Source organism: Sphaerodactylus townsendi, linkage group LG07 (genome assembly GCF_021028975.2).
Source record: "Sphaerodactylus townsendi isolate TG3544 linkage group LG07, MPM_Stown_v2.3, whole genome shotgun sequence".
In the NCBI taxonomy this organism is placed as follows: domain Eukaryota; kingdom Metazoa; phylum Chordata; class Lepidosauria; order Squamata; family Sphaerodactylidae; genus Sphaerodactylus; species Sphaerodactylus townsendi.
The window spans coordinates 15829368-15847124 of record NC_059431.1 but is presented as its reverse complement, the minus strand read 5'-3'; the positions used below and the strand labels follow the sequence as shown (position 1 = coordinate 15847124).

The following is a 17757-nucleotide window of genomic DNA, read 5'->3' as shown; positions in this document are numbered from 1 at the left end:
ACATGCCAAGCAAGGGCAGTTAAGACATTCTGTGTTGGACGTGCTGGTTTCCTTTCCAGCTCAGCCCTGCTCACAAGCACAACTAGCAATGCCGGAAGGTTCCGTTTACTGCTCTACGAGGCCCCTTCCACACATGCAAAATAATGTGTTTTCAAACCACTTTCACAACTGTTTGTAAGTGGATTTTGCTATTCCGCACAGCTTAAAAGAGAACTGAAAGCAGTTTGAAAGTGCATTATTCTGCATGTGCGGAATGAGCCCGAGTGTATTTTCTTTAAAGATGGCTTCTCAGCCAGTCTGCCAGCTAATCGTTCGCTGCTAATGGAGCGGATCAAAGCAGGAGTTCAAGGGCCGTCACACGTTCCCTGCTTCCTCGTGGAGCTCTGAGTTGCAGCTCTGCGGCATGCAGAACGGCATGCTCTGTAGGACGAGCAAGGGACAGAGGAAACAGAGTCATCCAACAAGAGGACTTGCGCTAGCCAGATCATGCTTGTTCAAAGTCTCCCTTGCAACTCATTACGGTGTAACTAGGTCAATTCAACGTTCTCCTCCTCGAGATCATGCCATTCCTATCTGCTTTAATTCAGAAGGAAACCCCAAGACAGTCTACTTGATGGTGAAGCCAAAGACCACACGGTACCTTTGATCGTCTGTGTGGGTCCGCCTCGTCATCCTCTGGAACCAGCCACGTTAGCCCATTACCTCACGGACCCTTTACTCTACAAGTATCATCACAGAGATACAGGAGGGAAGCGGCTGAATTTTTATTTCAGAAAGAGACATTTCAAGACATCACCGACCTAGGCTCACCCGTCGAAAGCGCACTTCAAAGGTGGCACAGCTGACAATGACAAGAACACGAGCAATGTGTCTACCCCTTCTCCACCCATTAAATAAAACCTTCAAAGTGGCAAACCTACACTGCATCCAATCAGGGTTTCACTTTTCGGTGCTCCGTTTCCCTGATCGACGCTTGGCACAGCTTTCTTTTTTATAAAGTGACCTATTTTTTAACAATAATGATCATAAGGCCAACACTAGGGAGAAAGAGCGGGAAGGAAAGCTAACTCTACTAATTGATAACCCAAACAGATGTCCTACCTCTCCCTCTCCTACAAAAAACCTGGGGAGTCCCTAACAAAACCCCATTCAAACGTCAGGAAGGAAAGTGGCCACCATTTTTACACAGGTACCCTTGAAAAAGGCAGCTCACATTCTGGAGGTTTTTGTTAGAAGGCAGAAAGGGTCTTTTAAGTTTACAGCTTGCCCGCAGGATACATTTGCTCTTTTCCGACAGGGGGACAGGAATTTCTGGTTCCCTCTTTCAACTCATGGGAGAGAGAGAGGTCCAATCCACTTAGCAAAAGGCTGGTTTTAATTCCCTCAGTTCTACTTCCCTTGGTTTTAATTCCAAAGAGGATTCCACCAACTCCTTTGCAGCACTGATCTCACCGGGAAGTTGGTCAACAAAATGTAATCACAAAACTCGCTTTCTCAGGCTTTCCTCCCCCCGCGCACAAGGTGATACAAGGCACACTTGTCTATCCTTTAGTTCTTTAAAAAACTGCCTGGAGCAAACGCATTATGCACATCGTCACAGAAGGCAACAGGATTTAAAAGAGATGGCCAAGGTCTTCTCCAAGGAGTTCCCCTTGCCTTATTAAAAAAAAGTATCTCCTACCAACTGAACAGCCCTCCCCGCCTCCCCCAGAAGAAGTCTTTCCTCTATATACTAGCCTAACTGGATTAAGAAGGTGAGGGGAGGGTCTTTTGTTTTGTTTTATGAAGATGGCACTGTAGAAAGGGAGCATCTGCTCAAGCACAAAAGCACGAATCTCTCAACATCAAAAAATCAGGCTTGCTTTCAGACAACAACAAAGGCCACATGGGGCCCAGAGGAGCTTCCAGGGTTGAATTTAATGGTTCCTCGTTCGCTCTCTGCAGTCCAGGGGGACCAAATCAACAAGCGCATCTCTTCTCTTCCGTTTTTGCCGAATCCAGTTTTCCTGAACTGCCCCCGTTGGCCGTTGAGTCTTGAGTCTTGTCCACGCACTGTTCCATGCGCTTCATTATCAAGTCCAAGAGCGTTTCCACCGCCTTATCGATGTTTTGGCCGGTAGCTGCACTCGTTTCGAAGTACGGGATACTAGCACAAGGGGGAAAAAATGAAACAATTTTTGTCAGATGGAAGGCTTTCAAAAAAGAAACATTGATTTGATGCATTTCTACCCTGCTCTTTGTCCAGGAATCTCTGAGCGGGGCTTTCATGTAGGCAGCTTATGACAGCCAGAATATTTAGCTTCAGCAAGTACAGAACAGTATGATGTGTCATTAAGCCCCTCTGAGCAGGTGAGCTCTGGAGCAAAATAACTCTTCCATAAGTCAGACTGAACTCCCAAACATTTAGAAACTATTACTGCAGGTCTTCTACGGATAGACAAAATGAAGACTTGCTCCACCAAGTCCTATAGATTGAAGTCTATAAAATTATGCATGGGGTAGAAAATGTTGACAGAGAGAAATTTTTCTCTCTTTCTCACAATACTAGAACCAGGGGGCATTCATTGAAAATGCTGGGGGGAAGAATTAGGACTAATAAAAGGAAACACTTCTTCACGCAACGCGTGATCGGTGTTTGGAACATGCTGCCACAGGAGGTGGTGATGGCCACTAACCTGGATAGCTTTAAAAGGGGCTTGGACAGATTTATGGAGGAGAAGTCGATCTATGGCTACCAATCTTGATCCTCCTTGATCTCAGATTGCAAATGCCTTAGCAGACCAGGTGCTCGGGAGCAGCAGCAGCAGCAGCAGGCCAGTGCTTTCACATCCTGCATGTGAGCTCCCAAAGGCACCTGGTGGGCCACTGCGAGTAGCAGAGTGCTGGACTAGATGGACTCTGGTCCGATCCGGCAGGCTCGTTCTTATGTTCTTACAAAGTCAAACTTTAATTCCATGGGTTTCAGTGGCATATAACTTTAAAAGTTTGACCCTGAATCTCTATCAAACTCCCAATTGTAATCAACAAACTATTTCTTGGGCAGAATTACACTTAGAGGTGTTTCTGTGGCATAATTTATCACACGGTGTTTCTGTGGCATAATTTAAGATTCTGTTATGCCCATAAGGAATCAAAGCATCTCCTTAATTCCATGGGTTTCAGTGGCATATAACTTTAAAAGTTTGACCTTTCATGACTCCCCCCACCCCCGCCACTCCACTTGTAGTGTGACTGAAATGGCCACTTGTTTACCTACCCGTATTTGTCTGCCAAATCTTTCGCTTGTCTTTCATTGACCTCCCTCTGATCTGATAGGTCGGCTTTATTTCCAATTAATACTATATCTGGACTCTCGCAGTATGCGTTCGCTTGTAGCTGACCTGAAGAAAACAGAGAGGGCTGTTCAGGGATATTGAAAATGGTTTTTTTTTTTTAAAAAAAGAAACAGATTACAAGAAAACTTTATCCAACGCAGACCATTTATATCTTATACGCAAGGATAACATTTGCTCGGAACGATGCGGATGGTGCTGACCTAAGGCAGACTGTACGTTGAGAGAACGTAACAACATGGGGAAGTCCAGAGAGAACCGAGTATTGTAACCATTCCTCTTGTTCTCCGCACAATAAAACTAAACTCCAGTGGTACCTTAAAGGTTTATAAAGTTTAATCCAACATAAATCAAAAATCTACTCTCTAGGTTTAATACTTGAAGATCTCTGTATGCTGTCACCCAGAGAGATTCTGCAAACCTTAAAAAGCAGACTTCTAGGACAGGAATACCATATTTTGTTGGGCCAAGCAAATAAATCATGCTCACCCCTTTCTGTCGGAATAGTACCAGAACAGGGGCACATAGCCAAATATCTTGAACTATTAACTGAACCCCAACAGAGATGGATTATTACAAGGGCCAGATGTAATACTTTTCCATCGGCCATTACAAAAAGTCGCTACCTATCTATCCCTCTCCAGGATCGGGTCTGTCCACACTGTAAAAACCAAGTGGAGACTCTTGCTCACATTATACTTGACTGACCGAGATATGTGGGTATTAGGAATTTCTCTCCTGGGCGGGTCTTAGACAAATCTGAAAGAGACTCTGACAACTCTGTTGTGGAGCTTTTGTTAAACAACACAGATGTCATGCTCTTGGAAAAAGTAGCAAAATTTCTTTTACAAGTGACAGAATTTTCTAAGTAACGTCCAATGCTAGATACAGTTTACCTGTCTGTGTTTTGAATGTACTTTTGATTTGTACTTCAGAAATGTCTGTAATGCTCTGGAGCCTATTTTAATATGCCTAATAAAGGTTGCTGTATTGTGACTTTACAAAAAAGTTAAAGTGAGTCAAGTCTCTCTTCATTCGGTGTGCGGTAGCGGAAAGCGCCATCAAGTCACAGCTCGTTTATGGTGTAGGCCACAGGTGTCAAACTCGTGGCCCTCCAGATGTTATGGACTACAGTTCCCATCATCCCCTGCCAACATGGTGCTGGCAGGGGATGATGGGAACTGTAGTCCATAACATCTGGAGGGCTGCGAGTTTGACACTTATGGTGTAGGGTTTTCAAGGCAGGAGGATAACAGAGGTGGTTTGCCATTGCCTGCCTCTGTGCCGAGCCCTGGAGTCCTTCTTGGAGGTCTCCCATTCAAATACTAGCCAGGGCTGAACTTTCTTAGCTTCCGATATCTGATGAGATCAGGTTAGTCTGGGGCTATCCAGGTCAGGGTCCTTTGAAGCATGCAGGGTAGAAAAATCTTTCCACAGCTATATTGATAACTAAAAGGTGGGGGAGAGAAAAGGAAGAGATTTAGGGAGTAGTAGAAGAACCTGTCGACAATCATTCAGGTGCGAGTTCTTTCCTCTGCAGCACATATTTAGCGTTGAAAACACTTTACGTGGATTATCAGGCAAAACCAGCCTCAGTGAGCAGGACAGGGAATCCTCATTTATTTATTGGTGAACACATTCATATGCAAAGAGAGCATGCAGGTGAATTTTTTTGGCGGGGCTGGGGACGGACATAAAAGCATCCCTGTCCACCTATACCAGTGGTGGCGAACCTTTGGCACTCCAGATGTTATGGACTACAACTCCCATCAGCCTCTTCCAGCATAGCCAATTGGCCATGCTGGCAGGGGCTGATGGGAACTGTAGTCCATAACATCTGGAGTGCCAAAGGTTCGCCACCACTGACCTATACATACTGCGGTGTCTCTCTTTCAGTGTCTGAGCCAGGCAGCAAGAGCACACGCTTCAGACAAGAGAAAACCTAGTGAAGTCAGGCAAGGGGATTTAGCTCCCCTGACCAGCAAGCTCAAAAACACACACCATCCATCACCTCCAACAGGACACACCGGTAGGCAGACCAGCAGATCAGTCTTCCTGGATTTACTACTCCCATCCAAGTCAGCAGTTCTTACGTGCCCTGATCTAAATGACCCAGGCAAGCCTGATCTTATCAGAACTTGGAAGCTAAACACTTGGATGGGAGAATAATAAGGATGTGCAGGGCCGCTCTGGAGAGAAAAAAGAAGAGGAGGGGTTTGGATTCATATCCCAATTTTCTCTCCTGTAAGGAGACTCAAGGTGGCTTGCAAGATCCTTTTCCCTTCCTCTCCCCACAACAGACACCTTGTGAGGTAGGTGGGGCTGAGAGAGTTCAGAGAGAACTGTGACTAGCCCAAGGTCATCCGGCAGGAATGTAGGAGTGCGGAAACACATCTGGTTCAAGGAGTTAGTACGTGCCCAAACCATTAACTGAACCTTGATCTTCGAATCAAATACCTTTAATGGCATATAAATAATTCAACATCAACATGAACATCAACACCACAAGGTACCAACAGCCTTTACAACTTTGGGCGAGTTAAAATAACGGCATTACAAAATTTAGCCACGGCTTCCAACAACTCGTAGCTGTGGCTATTTAAAAGATATATAACCTTCTGGTTATCTGTAATACCTTCATTCCCTTGCAAGAAAGGAATTATGTGCTTCTTCCTCTCTATCTTGTAGAAGGGACAATTCAACAGCATATGAGATACTGTTTCCACAGAGCCCATACGACACGGGCATTTCCTGTCTTTATGTGGAATTCCAAGGTGGCGTCCAAGACTAAGGGAAGAAGGCAGGGCATTACACCTAGCTAAGGTGATTGCTCTATACCACCGGGCCTTAACCAGGAGATAAAGATACTGGGCTACGGTTAACCTATCTTCCTTGATCTGATCAGCTTTCACTGTCAGAACAGAATATGGGTTTTCCTGGGTTTACTTTTTTCTCCTGACATCCCGTCTCTTATGCAAGGACGACTGCTGTTTGAACCACGACGCAAGCAAAGACGTTTAATCGAGAAGCCCTCGAGGCCGAGAAAAAGCAGCTGCTCTCTCCCCACTTACTCATCCAATTCCTGACATTTAAGAAGCTCTGCTGACTGGTGAGATCAAACATTAGCAGGAAGCCCATGGCGTCCCGGAAAAATGCCGTTGTGAGGCTTCGGAATCTGGCAACAGAAAGCGAGGAAAGGATCAACGTTCAGGCTGAACTTTAAAAAGAGAGTCAGAACACATTCCTGTTTAACGGTATCGGAAACAACTAAGCATTGTGGGTACCCTTCCTCGTGCATTTTCAGGTGGAACCCAACCTCCTCCCAGAATGCAGTGCGACATTTTCATCAGCAGAACTTTTCAACTGCAAATACAGAAGGCTCTGTGGATTTACAAACCCGACACGAAGATGCCTTATGCTGACTCAGACTGTGGGTCAATAAAAATCAGATTTGTCTACTCAAACTGGTGGTGGCTCACCAGGGTCTCAGTTAGAGGTGCTTCACATCACCTAATGCCTGGCCCGTTCTAACAGGAGGTTCTGCGGATTGAACTTGGGACCTTCCAAATGCCAAGTAAACACTCTGCTCCAAGAGGGCGGGGGGGGGGGGGGGCGCGACGCACCGGGCACACGCTCCTGTGGGGGCGTGGCGAGGGCGTTCTGGGAGCGTGGCGAGGGAGTTCTGGGGGCGTGGTGGGGTGGGGGCAAAGGACGCACCAGTGGACTGGGTGCTTTCCACCCTTGCTACACCTCTGGATAAACTTTGGGTTTTGATAACAACAACTATCACCTATTCGCTAAATCACTGCTTAAATGTCCTGAAAAAGCAAGCCTGATCACGTATCAGCTGCACCAGTAGAACATTTGCTGGATTCACAAGAACGGTAACTCCAGGGGCAGTTATCAGGTGTATTGTCTTCTGAAACTAGGAGGGCCGTGGTGGCGAACCTTTGGCACTCCAGATGTTATGGACTCCAATTCCCATCAGCCCCTGCCAGCATGGCCAATTGGCCTTGCTGGCAAGGGCTGATGGGAATTGTAGTCCATAACATCAGGAGTGCCAAAGGTTTGCCACCACTGTAGTAGGGCCTATTGTGGCTAAATGAATCCAGAGTTGAGGCTTTGACTGCTAAAAGAGGCGTGGAAATATGAGGGAAGAATCCCGCAAAGAACAAGAAAAAAATATCTCTGCCAGTGATACCAAATTCCTTGCCCAGCAAAGCTCCTAGTCTGTCTCCCAACAACCAGGATGTGGTGGGAAGGGCAGAGTGGCAAATTTGCTGTGGCAATGCCAATCTCCTTAAAAAAAAAGAAACATATACTCCAGCTCAGCCCAGCAAAGGAAGTCTACAAAGAATTCCTATCCCCATCCTCCCACAAAACACCCCAACATCTCTCATTGTCTCATCAAAGTATGTATTGATTCGAGTTAAGAAACTCTGAGCACAGAGGCTTCTTCGCCAAACACGTCACGAAGGACACGAGGCAGGCGGGCAGGAAATGCCATTATCTGGCCAAATTGCTATCTGAAAATGCCTGAGCAACATCCGACAGACAGTCTTTCATCTGCGTTCCCTATTCTCTTTGCTTCGGAGAATGAGAGTTCTCGTGCGTTACCTTTCTTGCCCAGCTGTGTCCCAGAGCTGCAGGTGGACCTTAAAGGCTTTTCCCGGAGATCCATTACTCCCTCGGCTATTGTACACCTGAAAACGGAAGAGGCACCTGTTCAAACCAAATGGCAGCCGTCGCCGGTTGAGGCGTCTTTTCTTAACTTGCAGCCAATAGCGTGCGACTGACTTGGTATCGCTAAGACTGCAAGTCGAAGGGGTCACTGTGGAAGCCAACATGTCCTTGGGCCCGCTGTTTTCTTGTCATGGGCATTATCACCTGTGGACAATCACGTGGACATTCACTGCCAGACCAGTAGTCCAGCCTCCTGTTTCATAAAGTGGTCAGCCAGTTACCCTGGGAGGACGACCAAACAGGACACAGAGGCCAAGGCCTTCTGCTGATGTTTCCTTCTGACATTGGGTAGCAGAAGAGTTGATTTTTGTACCCCACTTTTCTCTACCTTTAAGGAGTCCCAAAGAAGCTTACAATCTCCCTCCCTTTCCACAACAGAAATGGGAGGTCAGTGAGAAGAAGAGTAGAAGAAGAGTTTGGATTTATATCCCTCCTTTCTCTCCTGCAGGAGACTCAAAGGGGCTTACAATCTCCTTGCCCTTCCCCCCTCACAACAAACACCCTGTGAGGTAGGTGGGGCTGAGAGAGCTCCGAAGAACTGTGACTAGCCCAAGGTCACCCAACTGGCGTGTGTGGGAGTGCACAGGCCAATCTGAATTCCCCAGATAAGCCTCCACAGCTCAAGCAGCAGAGCGGGGAATCAAACCCGGTTCCTGCAGATTAGAATGCACCTGCTCTTAACCACTACGCCACTGCTGCTCTGAGGCTGACAGAGTCCTGAGAGAACTGTGACTAGGCCAAGGTCACCCCATCTTTGGCGAGTTTAAGGATCTGGATGAGTTGCTTAGAACTCAGAGAAGAGCTATTGTGTTTCCCCAAAAATAAGACAGTGTCTTATATTAATTTTTGCTCCCAAAGATGCGCTATGTCTTATTTTCAGGGGATGTCTTATTTTTCTGTGTTCTGTTCATCGGGCATGCTTCCAAACAAAAACTTTGCTACGTCTTACTTTCGGGGGATGCCTTATATTTAGCACTTCAGCAAAACCTCTACTACGTCTCATTTTCAGGGAATGTCTTATATTCGGGGAAACAGGGTATATAATGACCGGCATGCCTTGACACAAACTGGATGCAGAAACACTGAATGTTTCACCGCGAGGGTTGTGCTGGTAGGTCTCAAACACAAAGAATGTTGTGCACATTCAAAAGAGACAAGGGGGAAAAGAGGTCTTTTAAAAAGACAAACAAACACACAGAGAGAGAGAGACACATTAGAGACTCACCACACGTTTTTCCCGGAAGTCGATTCCAACTGTTGTAATGAACTTAGGGTTGAACTTGTTGTCCGTGTATCTGTACAGAAAGGTTGTCTTCCCAACCCCAGAGTCCCCCAGGGCCAGGAGTTTGATCAGATAGTCATAGTCCCCATCAGTCATAATGCTGACCTTGATGAACCTGCAGGCCGGGGAAAGAGAAAGCCCAGAATGAGAGAAACGGCCATAACACAAAGCATGTCTGAGCTTCTTTTACATGGTTGATACATCCCGAAGGGCCAACACGGTCATAATACCAGCAGCCTCCTTCCTATAGGCAACACAGCAGCAGCAAGCCATGAGGTTGAACAACCTTTGCCCACGTGTGTGTGTCTGTGCGTAACATGCCACCAAGTAACAACTGATTTGCGGTGACCCCGTGAATCTTCATTTTGCGTTTCCTTGCAACAAACATTTCCCATAAAACCTGCAGCATTTTCAACATTACTTCTGTGTCTGTAAATCAGTATCATGCGCTGTGTGCGTACGTGTGTAACCTGCCAACGAATCTCAACCAACCTGGCAACCCCAGCGTGGGCCTTTTAAGACAAGTGAGAACCAAGGGCGGTTTGCTGTTGTCTTCCTCTGCAAAGTCTTCCTTCTTGAGATCCCTTTCAAGTACCAACCCTTCTTAGCTTCCCAACTTTCCTCCACACACACAGACACACAGACATAGGTACAGATTATATATATGCTTGATGTATGTGCATAAACTCCATGAGAACCGCATGAAAGTTATCCACACTGCATTACAAAATATTAATACCAGTGATGAAAATTGAAAAGCATTCACAATGACCGCACGCACGCACGCATGCACGCATGCACACACACACAAAATACATTAAAAAGGACAAATTTGCTTAGTCCTAACACAGGCCCCTTCCACACATGCAGAATAATGCGCTTCTGATCCACTTTCAATGCACTTTGCAGCTGGATTTTACTGTGTGGAATAGCAAAATCTACTTGCAAGCAATTGTGAAAGTGGATTGAAAGTGCATTATTCTGCATGTGCGGAAGGGGCCGCAGTCCGTGCTTGCTTGTGGTTCAGCAGAGGGGATCTTTAACTGCCGCAGAGGAGCAGGGAAGAATTCTCTCCTAAGAACAGAGAGGGCAAGGGGCCGGGGGGGGGGGGGGCAGCCACATTGCTGGCTCTGGATCCCTTAACCACAGTTAGCAGGGAACTAGGACTACCAGGAGACAATCGTGTTTGAATCAGAAGAAATTATCATTTTTGGAAATTGCTATTTCTGACTAATTTCCAGCTAATCTCCCCTCACCTTGTAATGAAAAAAAAATAGGGAGCCTAACTTGCTATCCCCCCCCCCCCCCGCCACCTCTTTGGACATGCCAAATCATGTGATTTTTAAAATATATATAAACATGGTGTAAGTATCTTCTTACTCATCATCCCAACACAAGAGCAACTATTCCCAGGAAATGGTGTCCTTTGAAAAGGGGAGGTAGAACGGATTTGGGCCACCCACTTTGGTGCGCTGCCCCACAGTTGCACCTGGAGCTTCAATCAGATCCCCCCCCCCCCTTCTCGTTTCTGAGCTCAGCATTAATTGCCTGAAACACATTCATTCACCTACGTGGCCTCGGCCAGATCAGAGAGCCGACGACCGACGGCAGGAAGCTCAGGTGGCTTTTTAATAAACGATACAGAAACACCTGGCGGCTGATCAAAAAGGAAGGCATGCCGGTCTTTTGAAATCACTGTTCCTTTCTTCTGGATGAGAGAAAAGAGTGCCTCAAAGGGATATATTTGCAAAGGTTCCTCCGCTTGATGCTATAAGCAAGAGAATTATCCGTTTCGCAGACACTTTTCCAAATAAAAAGGAACCCGCTCAAAAGAGGCTCGCACCTGTGGCCTGCGGTCCTTTCATGATTTCCTCCATCTGACCCACTGAAAAGGTAAAGATAAAGATAGCCCCCTTGCGCAAGCATTACTGACCCAGAGGATAATGTCACATCACGTCGTTTATTACGCAGGCTATGGCCCCTTCCACACACGCAAAATAATGCGTTTTCAAACCACTTTCACAACTGTTTGCAAGTGGATTTTGCCATTCCGCACAGCTTCAAAGAGCACTGAAAACAGTTTGAAAGTGCATCATTCTGCATGTGCGGAATGAGCCTATGTCTATGGGCCCCATGTAACGATGGCTCAGTTGAATCTCTGGCCCACCAATTACTACACTGTCTCAGATTCAAGGAAATCAGATCCAAGTATGTGAATCTTACTCCTTTACATTTACCCCATCTCCCCGATTTAATTAGATTACACTGCTTGTTGGACAACCCTGATCCTTCTCTCTGTATGATAGTGGCAGACTTTCTCCTGAAAATTACTAAACGCCAGTAGATTTCCTTCGACCTGTATTGTATATGATTTTTAATCTGTTTTTTATTACTGTTGTACTGTTGTCTATGCCAATAAAGGCTTGCTTCTTTTATGTCTATGGGGTGGTTTGCCATTGCTTTCCCTTGTCGTCTACACTTTTATCCCCAGCAAGCTGGGTACTCGTTTTACCGACCTCGGAAGGATGGAAGGCGGAGTCAACCTTGAGCCGGCTACCTGAAACTGGACTTCCGTCAGGATTGAACTCAGGTCGTGAGCAAAGCTTGGACTGCAGTGTTGCAGATTATCACTCTGCGGGGCGCAAAAAGGGGGAGGCCCCACTGTAGCTAACAGAGCTTGGGGTCAGCCAATGGCGCTGACTGGCAGCAGATTCAGGTCTGAAGAAAATGCTTCTCTACCCAGCAAATAATCAACAGATGGCACCCGCCAGCACAGGATACAACAGTAGGCTTTAGGCCACATTTATCTGTGATACTGGCAAGGTGAGTACATTCATCAGTGGGTCATTTTCCTTGTGCCACCACGTCTTATTTAGATTGGGCAGTGAGGTAATCCATGCCAGACAGTTGTACCCGCTGGCACACCATTTGCCTAGGCTGCACAGGTCGCTACTTTGCACAGATAACACAAGATTTATGTGAGTATGAAAGCACACGAGTGAAATCCTTTCCCCCATAGCCCCATTTTAATTACACTTTAGGCAACTTTTTATAAGAAGGACTAGACCAATTCACAGAGGAAAGATCCATCAACAAATGATCAGTCACTATTGATAAATAAAGCCTCTGCATTCAGAGTCGGTACGCCTCCGTATATCAGCGACAGATGCACAACAGCAATGGGAGACTGTCTTCTCTGCTTAGGAACTTCCCCAAAGACAACTGGCCAGCCGTTGTTAGAAACAGGATCCGACCTGGATGGGATGAATCTCTGTTACGATCCAGCAGGGAACTACTCAGGTTTGCCAGAGGGCAAAACGAGGACTGTGTATGCCTAGAAGCCCATTCCATGCACTTAAGCCTTGCCTTTTTTTTTTGCTAGGGACACACAGCATTACGTGTCCCCCCCAAAAAAAACCCCCACCACCTCCTTCTTATCATTACATTCAGAGGTGGGATCCAGCAGGTTCTCACAGGTTCCCGAGAGTAGGTTACTAATTATTTGTGCGTGCCGAGAGGCGGTTACTAATTGGTGATTTTGCAATGTGATTTTTGCCTTAGTTATGCCCCTCTTCTCAGCAGTAGGGCACAGAACTTGAAGCAGTCTAGCAGGAGGTGCACTGGCGTGCGTGGCAGCCTGCGCCTGCGTGCATTCATTTCCTGCCCAAGGACCGGCGCAGCAGCTGCGTCCTTGCCACAGCCCCGCCCAGGAATGCCCTGCCCCCATCGTGTCCCACCCAGCCCCACTGGCGCTATGCCACAGTTTGAATCCCACCACCATGGGAACCTGTTACTAAAAATTTTGGATCCCACCACTGATTACATTGTTAGTAAATGACATTTAGATGTACTTGAACCCATGACTACCTGTGCCCTAGATGTACCCAAATCTAATTTAATTCTGTCTTGCGTCGAGATGTGCAAGGCGATTAAGTTGGCGCACCTTGGGTCTTGCTAGCTTCCTGGACACAATATTTGTATTAGTCCAATTTCCTCTTCTTGGCTAATAAAGTGAGCAAACTTTGGATTGGCACGAAGATGTTTCCTGAATTCAAGCTTGTATTTCAGTCACAGGGACTCATTTATGTGATGCTTCAACAACTTATCTCAGTTCCGCCAGACCTTTTAAGGCGGGGCTACTCCAACCGGCCTATGATTGAGGACAGCAGCAGCTTTTCCAACCTAGTTGGACTCCCCGCCCCGTGGGCACTACGCCACTGGCTTGTGCAGTCCAACACACGCCAGCTGGGTGACCTTGAGCTAGTCACAGTTCTTCGGAGTTCTCTCAGCCCCACCCACCTCACAGGGTGTTTGTTGGGGGGGGGGGAAGGGAAAGGAGATTGTAAGCCCATTTGAGTCTCCTCACAGGAGAAAAAAAAGCAGAGACAGAAATCCAAACTCTTCTTCTTTAGCAAACTGGGGGTCGGACTGCCACCAGGTCTCAGCACTGATGGCGTTTTGTGACCATCTGGCTGCAATCAATTGACTTCTTCTGCCAAGCCTCAAATTACCGGATTTGAAGGCCCTAAAATCACAGCCTCATTTCCCTTCCTGAAATCCCTCCTGGAGTGCCGTCTGATTCAAGGTACATTCTGAACAACTGTATCACCACGATACCGGACAGCTCATTCATCTTATTTTTTTTTAAAAAGAGCAAAAGAAGATTTTATTTTGTGTACAGATTGCTTAAGAACCCGCTACTAGCATGTCAAGGGAAGAACACGCTTCGTTCCGATAAACTCCATACAAAACAAGCTGAAACTAAAAAGTGTAACAGAAGAGCGAGGGAAAGCTAGACAAATAAAAAAGCAAATATTTGCAGGAGAGAGGATTCCTCGCCATTTGGCGGGGTGTCCCGAATATGCGACAGACCCAGAAGACGGCTGGTTACCACTGAAGGTCTCTCAAGTCTTCAGGCACAAATCATAGGAAACCCAAGATTCCTCTGGTACAACAGTGACGATTTTAGGGTTGTCGCTTTTTTGGGGGGGGAAAGTTCCTACACCATCCAAAACCCATTCAAATCAGGAAATACGACTAGAGACAGCTCAACCACACCGAAGGTTAAAAGGTTTGCTCGTATATTTTTCCTACACGGAGCCAGATTGTCTTTGAAGTTGCTGCATGGTAGCTATTTGCTTGCACATTGTGTTGTACATGAATTCTGTTTTTACTAATTTTTTTTTAAATGTACACCTGCCTATATCCCTTTATTCCAAGCAACTCTTGGAAATAATCCTTCTATCTTGGAAATTATCCTTCTATCACAAAAATACTTCATTCATTCATTTAGCCTTTATTTGGCATAAGCAGTATAAAATCACATCAAAATCACATCAAAATGCAAACTTGCAACATATAGCAAAGGGAGTTGATTCATACATACTGTTGCTTATAGGATATTTCTAGCAGAAAGTTCGCAGCCATTTTACAGAATGTGGCATCAGAGTTATTTAATGAAAACAATAGTCTGCTTAGTTCATCCAGCTCGCTAGGTATCATAGAAAGCAACCTAGAGTATTTAATTCTAATACTTGCCGATTTGGGACAACAGAACAATTGGTGAGTTAATGTTTCTAATTGATTTGCATCACATGAGCACACCCTTTTACAAAAATACTACATGCACTGCAACTCTGAACTGTGTGGCAGTTTGGCTACCGGCATTCTTTGCCCTCTGGGCAAGTTTTCTTTCTGTTGCAGCAGCGTTTCTTCGCTCTATTAGTACTCCCAATGCAGTGTGATGCAGTAGTGGAGAGCAATGGACTTTAATCTGGAGAACCAGATTTGATTCCCCATTCCTCCACATGAGCAGCAGACTCTAATCTAGAGAACTGGATTGGTTTCCCCACTCCTACACATGAAGCCTGCTGGCTCTCAGAACTCCCTCACACCCACCCACCTCACAAGGTGTCTGTTGCGGGGAAGGGAAGGGAAGGCGATTGTAAGCCTCTTTGAGACTTCTTAAAGCCAAGGGGAAAGCAGGGTATAAAAAAAACAAATCTTTTTCTTCCTCAGTCATTCAAACAATGACTTTGGCTCACCCTACTTTATTTCTAAGCTCTGAGCAGCTCACCCTAAAAGAGCAAATCGTCATCCAATACCTCCTCCCTTTCAACTATCACAACAGCTTTCAAAAAGGTAAACGTGCATTTTCCCCCTCTTGAAGGTATTGTCAATTTATTCCAAATACACCAATATTTTAAAAAGCCCAGAGGAATTCGTAACCCACTCTGCCAACGTTAAAACGGCTTTGAAATCAAATTGTTTATCCCCACTTCAACCTCTTCAATTTCCTTGAGATGTAGGAAACACCCGTGCTTTGCAATTACAGCGCAAGAGAAGATGTTTAGGCCCTGCAAAAGCAAACTGCGATAATAAGCAATCTTTTGTCAACCAGCCAAATAATGAAACACACACAAACTTTAATGGCTTCGAAATCATGTGCTCTGGCTTATCTTCTCCAAAAACACATTCCAAAAAATATGTGAATTCCCAGAAGAACAAGTGGGAACCCCCTCCCCCCCCCCCCACCTTGGTATAGCATGAGTTCATCGTTAAAGAAAGCGTTTGTAACATTCAATTGCTTCCCACCCTCCCCTTAAAACAGAGGTCCCCAACATTTCAGATCCTGTGGACACCTTTGAATTCTGGCATAGTGTGGCGGACGAAGTAAAAAAAAATGGCTACTGCAGGAAGGGGAGCCAGCCACAAAATGGTTATCACAGCACTCCAGGCATTTCATAGAATCATAGAGTTGGAAGAGACCACAAGGGTCATCCAGTCCAACCCCCTGCCATGCAAGAAGGCACAATCAAAGAACTCCTGGCATATGATCATCCAGCCTCTGTTTAAAAAACCTCCAAAGAAGGAGATTCCATCACCCTCTGAGGCAGAATATTCCACTGTTGAACAGTCCTTACATTTGGAAGTTCTTCCTAATGTTTTCTTGTAGTTTGAATCTATTACTCTGTGTCCTGGTCTCCGGAAAACAAGTCTGCTCCCTCTTCAACCTGGCAGCCCTTCAAATATTTAAACATGTCACTCCTTAACCTTCTTTTCCTCAGACTAAACATTCCCAGCTCCCTAAGTCTCTCCTCACAGGACATGAAATCCAAACTTTTTACCATTTTGGTCGCCCTCCTCGAGACCCGTTTCAGCTTGTCAATATCCTTCTTGAATTGTGGAGCCAGAATGGGCACAGTATTCCAGGGGAAGTCTGACCCATGCAGAATACAGTGGTACTATTAAATCCCTCAATCTAGACCCTGTATGTCTGTTGAGGCAGTCCAGAATTGCATTGGCTTTCTTGGCTGCCGTATCACACTGCTGTCTCACGTTCAGTTTGTGGTCTACTAAGAGCTGGCAACCCTGTTAACAGTCACCGTGAAGATCCTTGTGCTGTGATTGCAGAGTTTAAAAAGCAACACCTTTAACAATCTACACAGGCAAAAAAATTCTCCATTGGTCAATAAGAAGCCTTGCTGGGTAAAAGCCCCACCTGGCCCAGTGTACTTTCTAAAAATACTTCCATGGGTTCCACGAATGGTATCAGTGGTGCTATGGCAGCATGTTGGGGACCCCTGCCTTAAAATATGTTCCAGGTAATTCTGAGGCCGCTTCCGCACATGCAGAATAATCCACTTTCAATGCACTTTGCACCTGGATTTCAATGTGCGGAATAGCAAAATCCACTGGCAAACATTTGTGAAGGTGGATTGAAAGTGCATTATTCTGCATGTGCGGAAGGGGCCTGAGTCCCTTACCCTGTGCTCCACAGCACAGTCATCTCTGGAGAACTCCTGCCTCTTTATGTAACAGCACACCTGATGGCACTTCACCAGAGGTGGGATCCAGCAGGTTCTCACAGGTTCCCGAGAGTAGGTTACTAATTATTTGTGTGTGCCGAGAGGGGGCTACTAATTGGTGATTTTGCCACGTGATTTTTGCCTTAGTTACGCCCCTCCTCTCAGCAGTAGCACGCAGAACTTGAAGCAGTCTAGCAGGAGGTGCACCGGCATGCATGGCAGCCTGCGCCTGCGTGCATTCGTTTCCCGCCCAAGGACCGGCGCAGCGGCTGCGTCCTTGCCACAGCCCCGCCCAGGAATGCCCCACCCCCGGAATGCCCGGCCACACCCCCGTCTTGCCCCGCCCAGCCACACTGGCGCTACGTCACAGTTTGAATCCCACCACCATGGGAACCTGTTACTAAAATTTTTGGATCCCACCACTGCACTTTACCCTTCTCTGAAAGCCACTCTTAAAATTGCAAACCCCACTAAGAATTTGGTCTGAGCAACCCTGCCTAGCTGGCACTTTCTCAAATATAGCACAACAACACTAACATCTTTAAATATTCATTTCAAAGGCTTTTCCAATTTTGCAGTCCCCGGAAGGTTT

The 17757-nt window shown here is 46.2% G+C and overlaps 1 protein-coding gene across 3 annotated transcripts in view; it reads right to left on the bottom strand.

The window, feature by feature from the left end:
• Nucleotides 1-740: 740 nt before the first annotated feature.
• The window catches only part of RAB27B (RAB27B, member RAS oncogene family), a 133058-nt gene continuing 116041 nt past the window's right edge, over nt 741-17757 (bottom strand). For all 3 annotated transcript variants that reach the window (XM_048503865.1, XM_048503864.1, XM_048503866.1), the window contains 5 exons: nt 9301-9472; nt 7950-8035; nt 6404-6507; nt 3257-3380; nt 741-2146 (listed from right to left, as the gene is read on the bottom strand). In XM_048503865.1, the coding sequence (XP_048359822.1) occupies nt 1960-2146; nt 3257-3380; nt 6404-6507; nt 7950-8035; nt 9301-9453 (654 nt within the window). In that variant the 5' untranslated portion in view covers nt 9454-9472 and the 3' untranslated portion in view covers nt 741-1959. The remainder of the gene's footprint in view (nt 2147-3256; nt 3381-6403; nt 6508-7949; nt 8036-9300; nt 9473-17757) is intronic.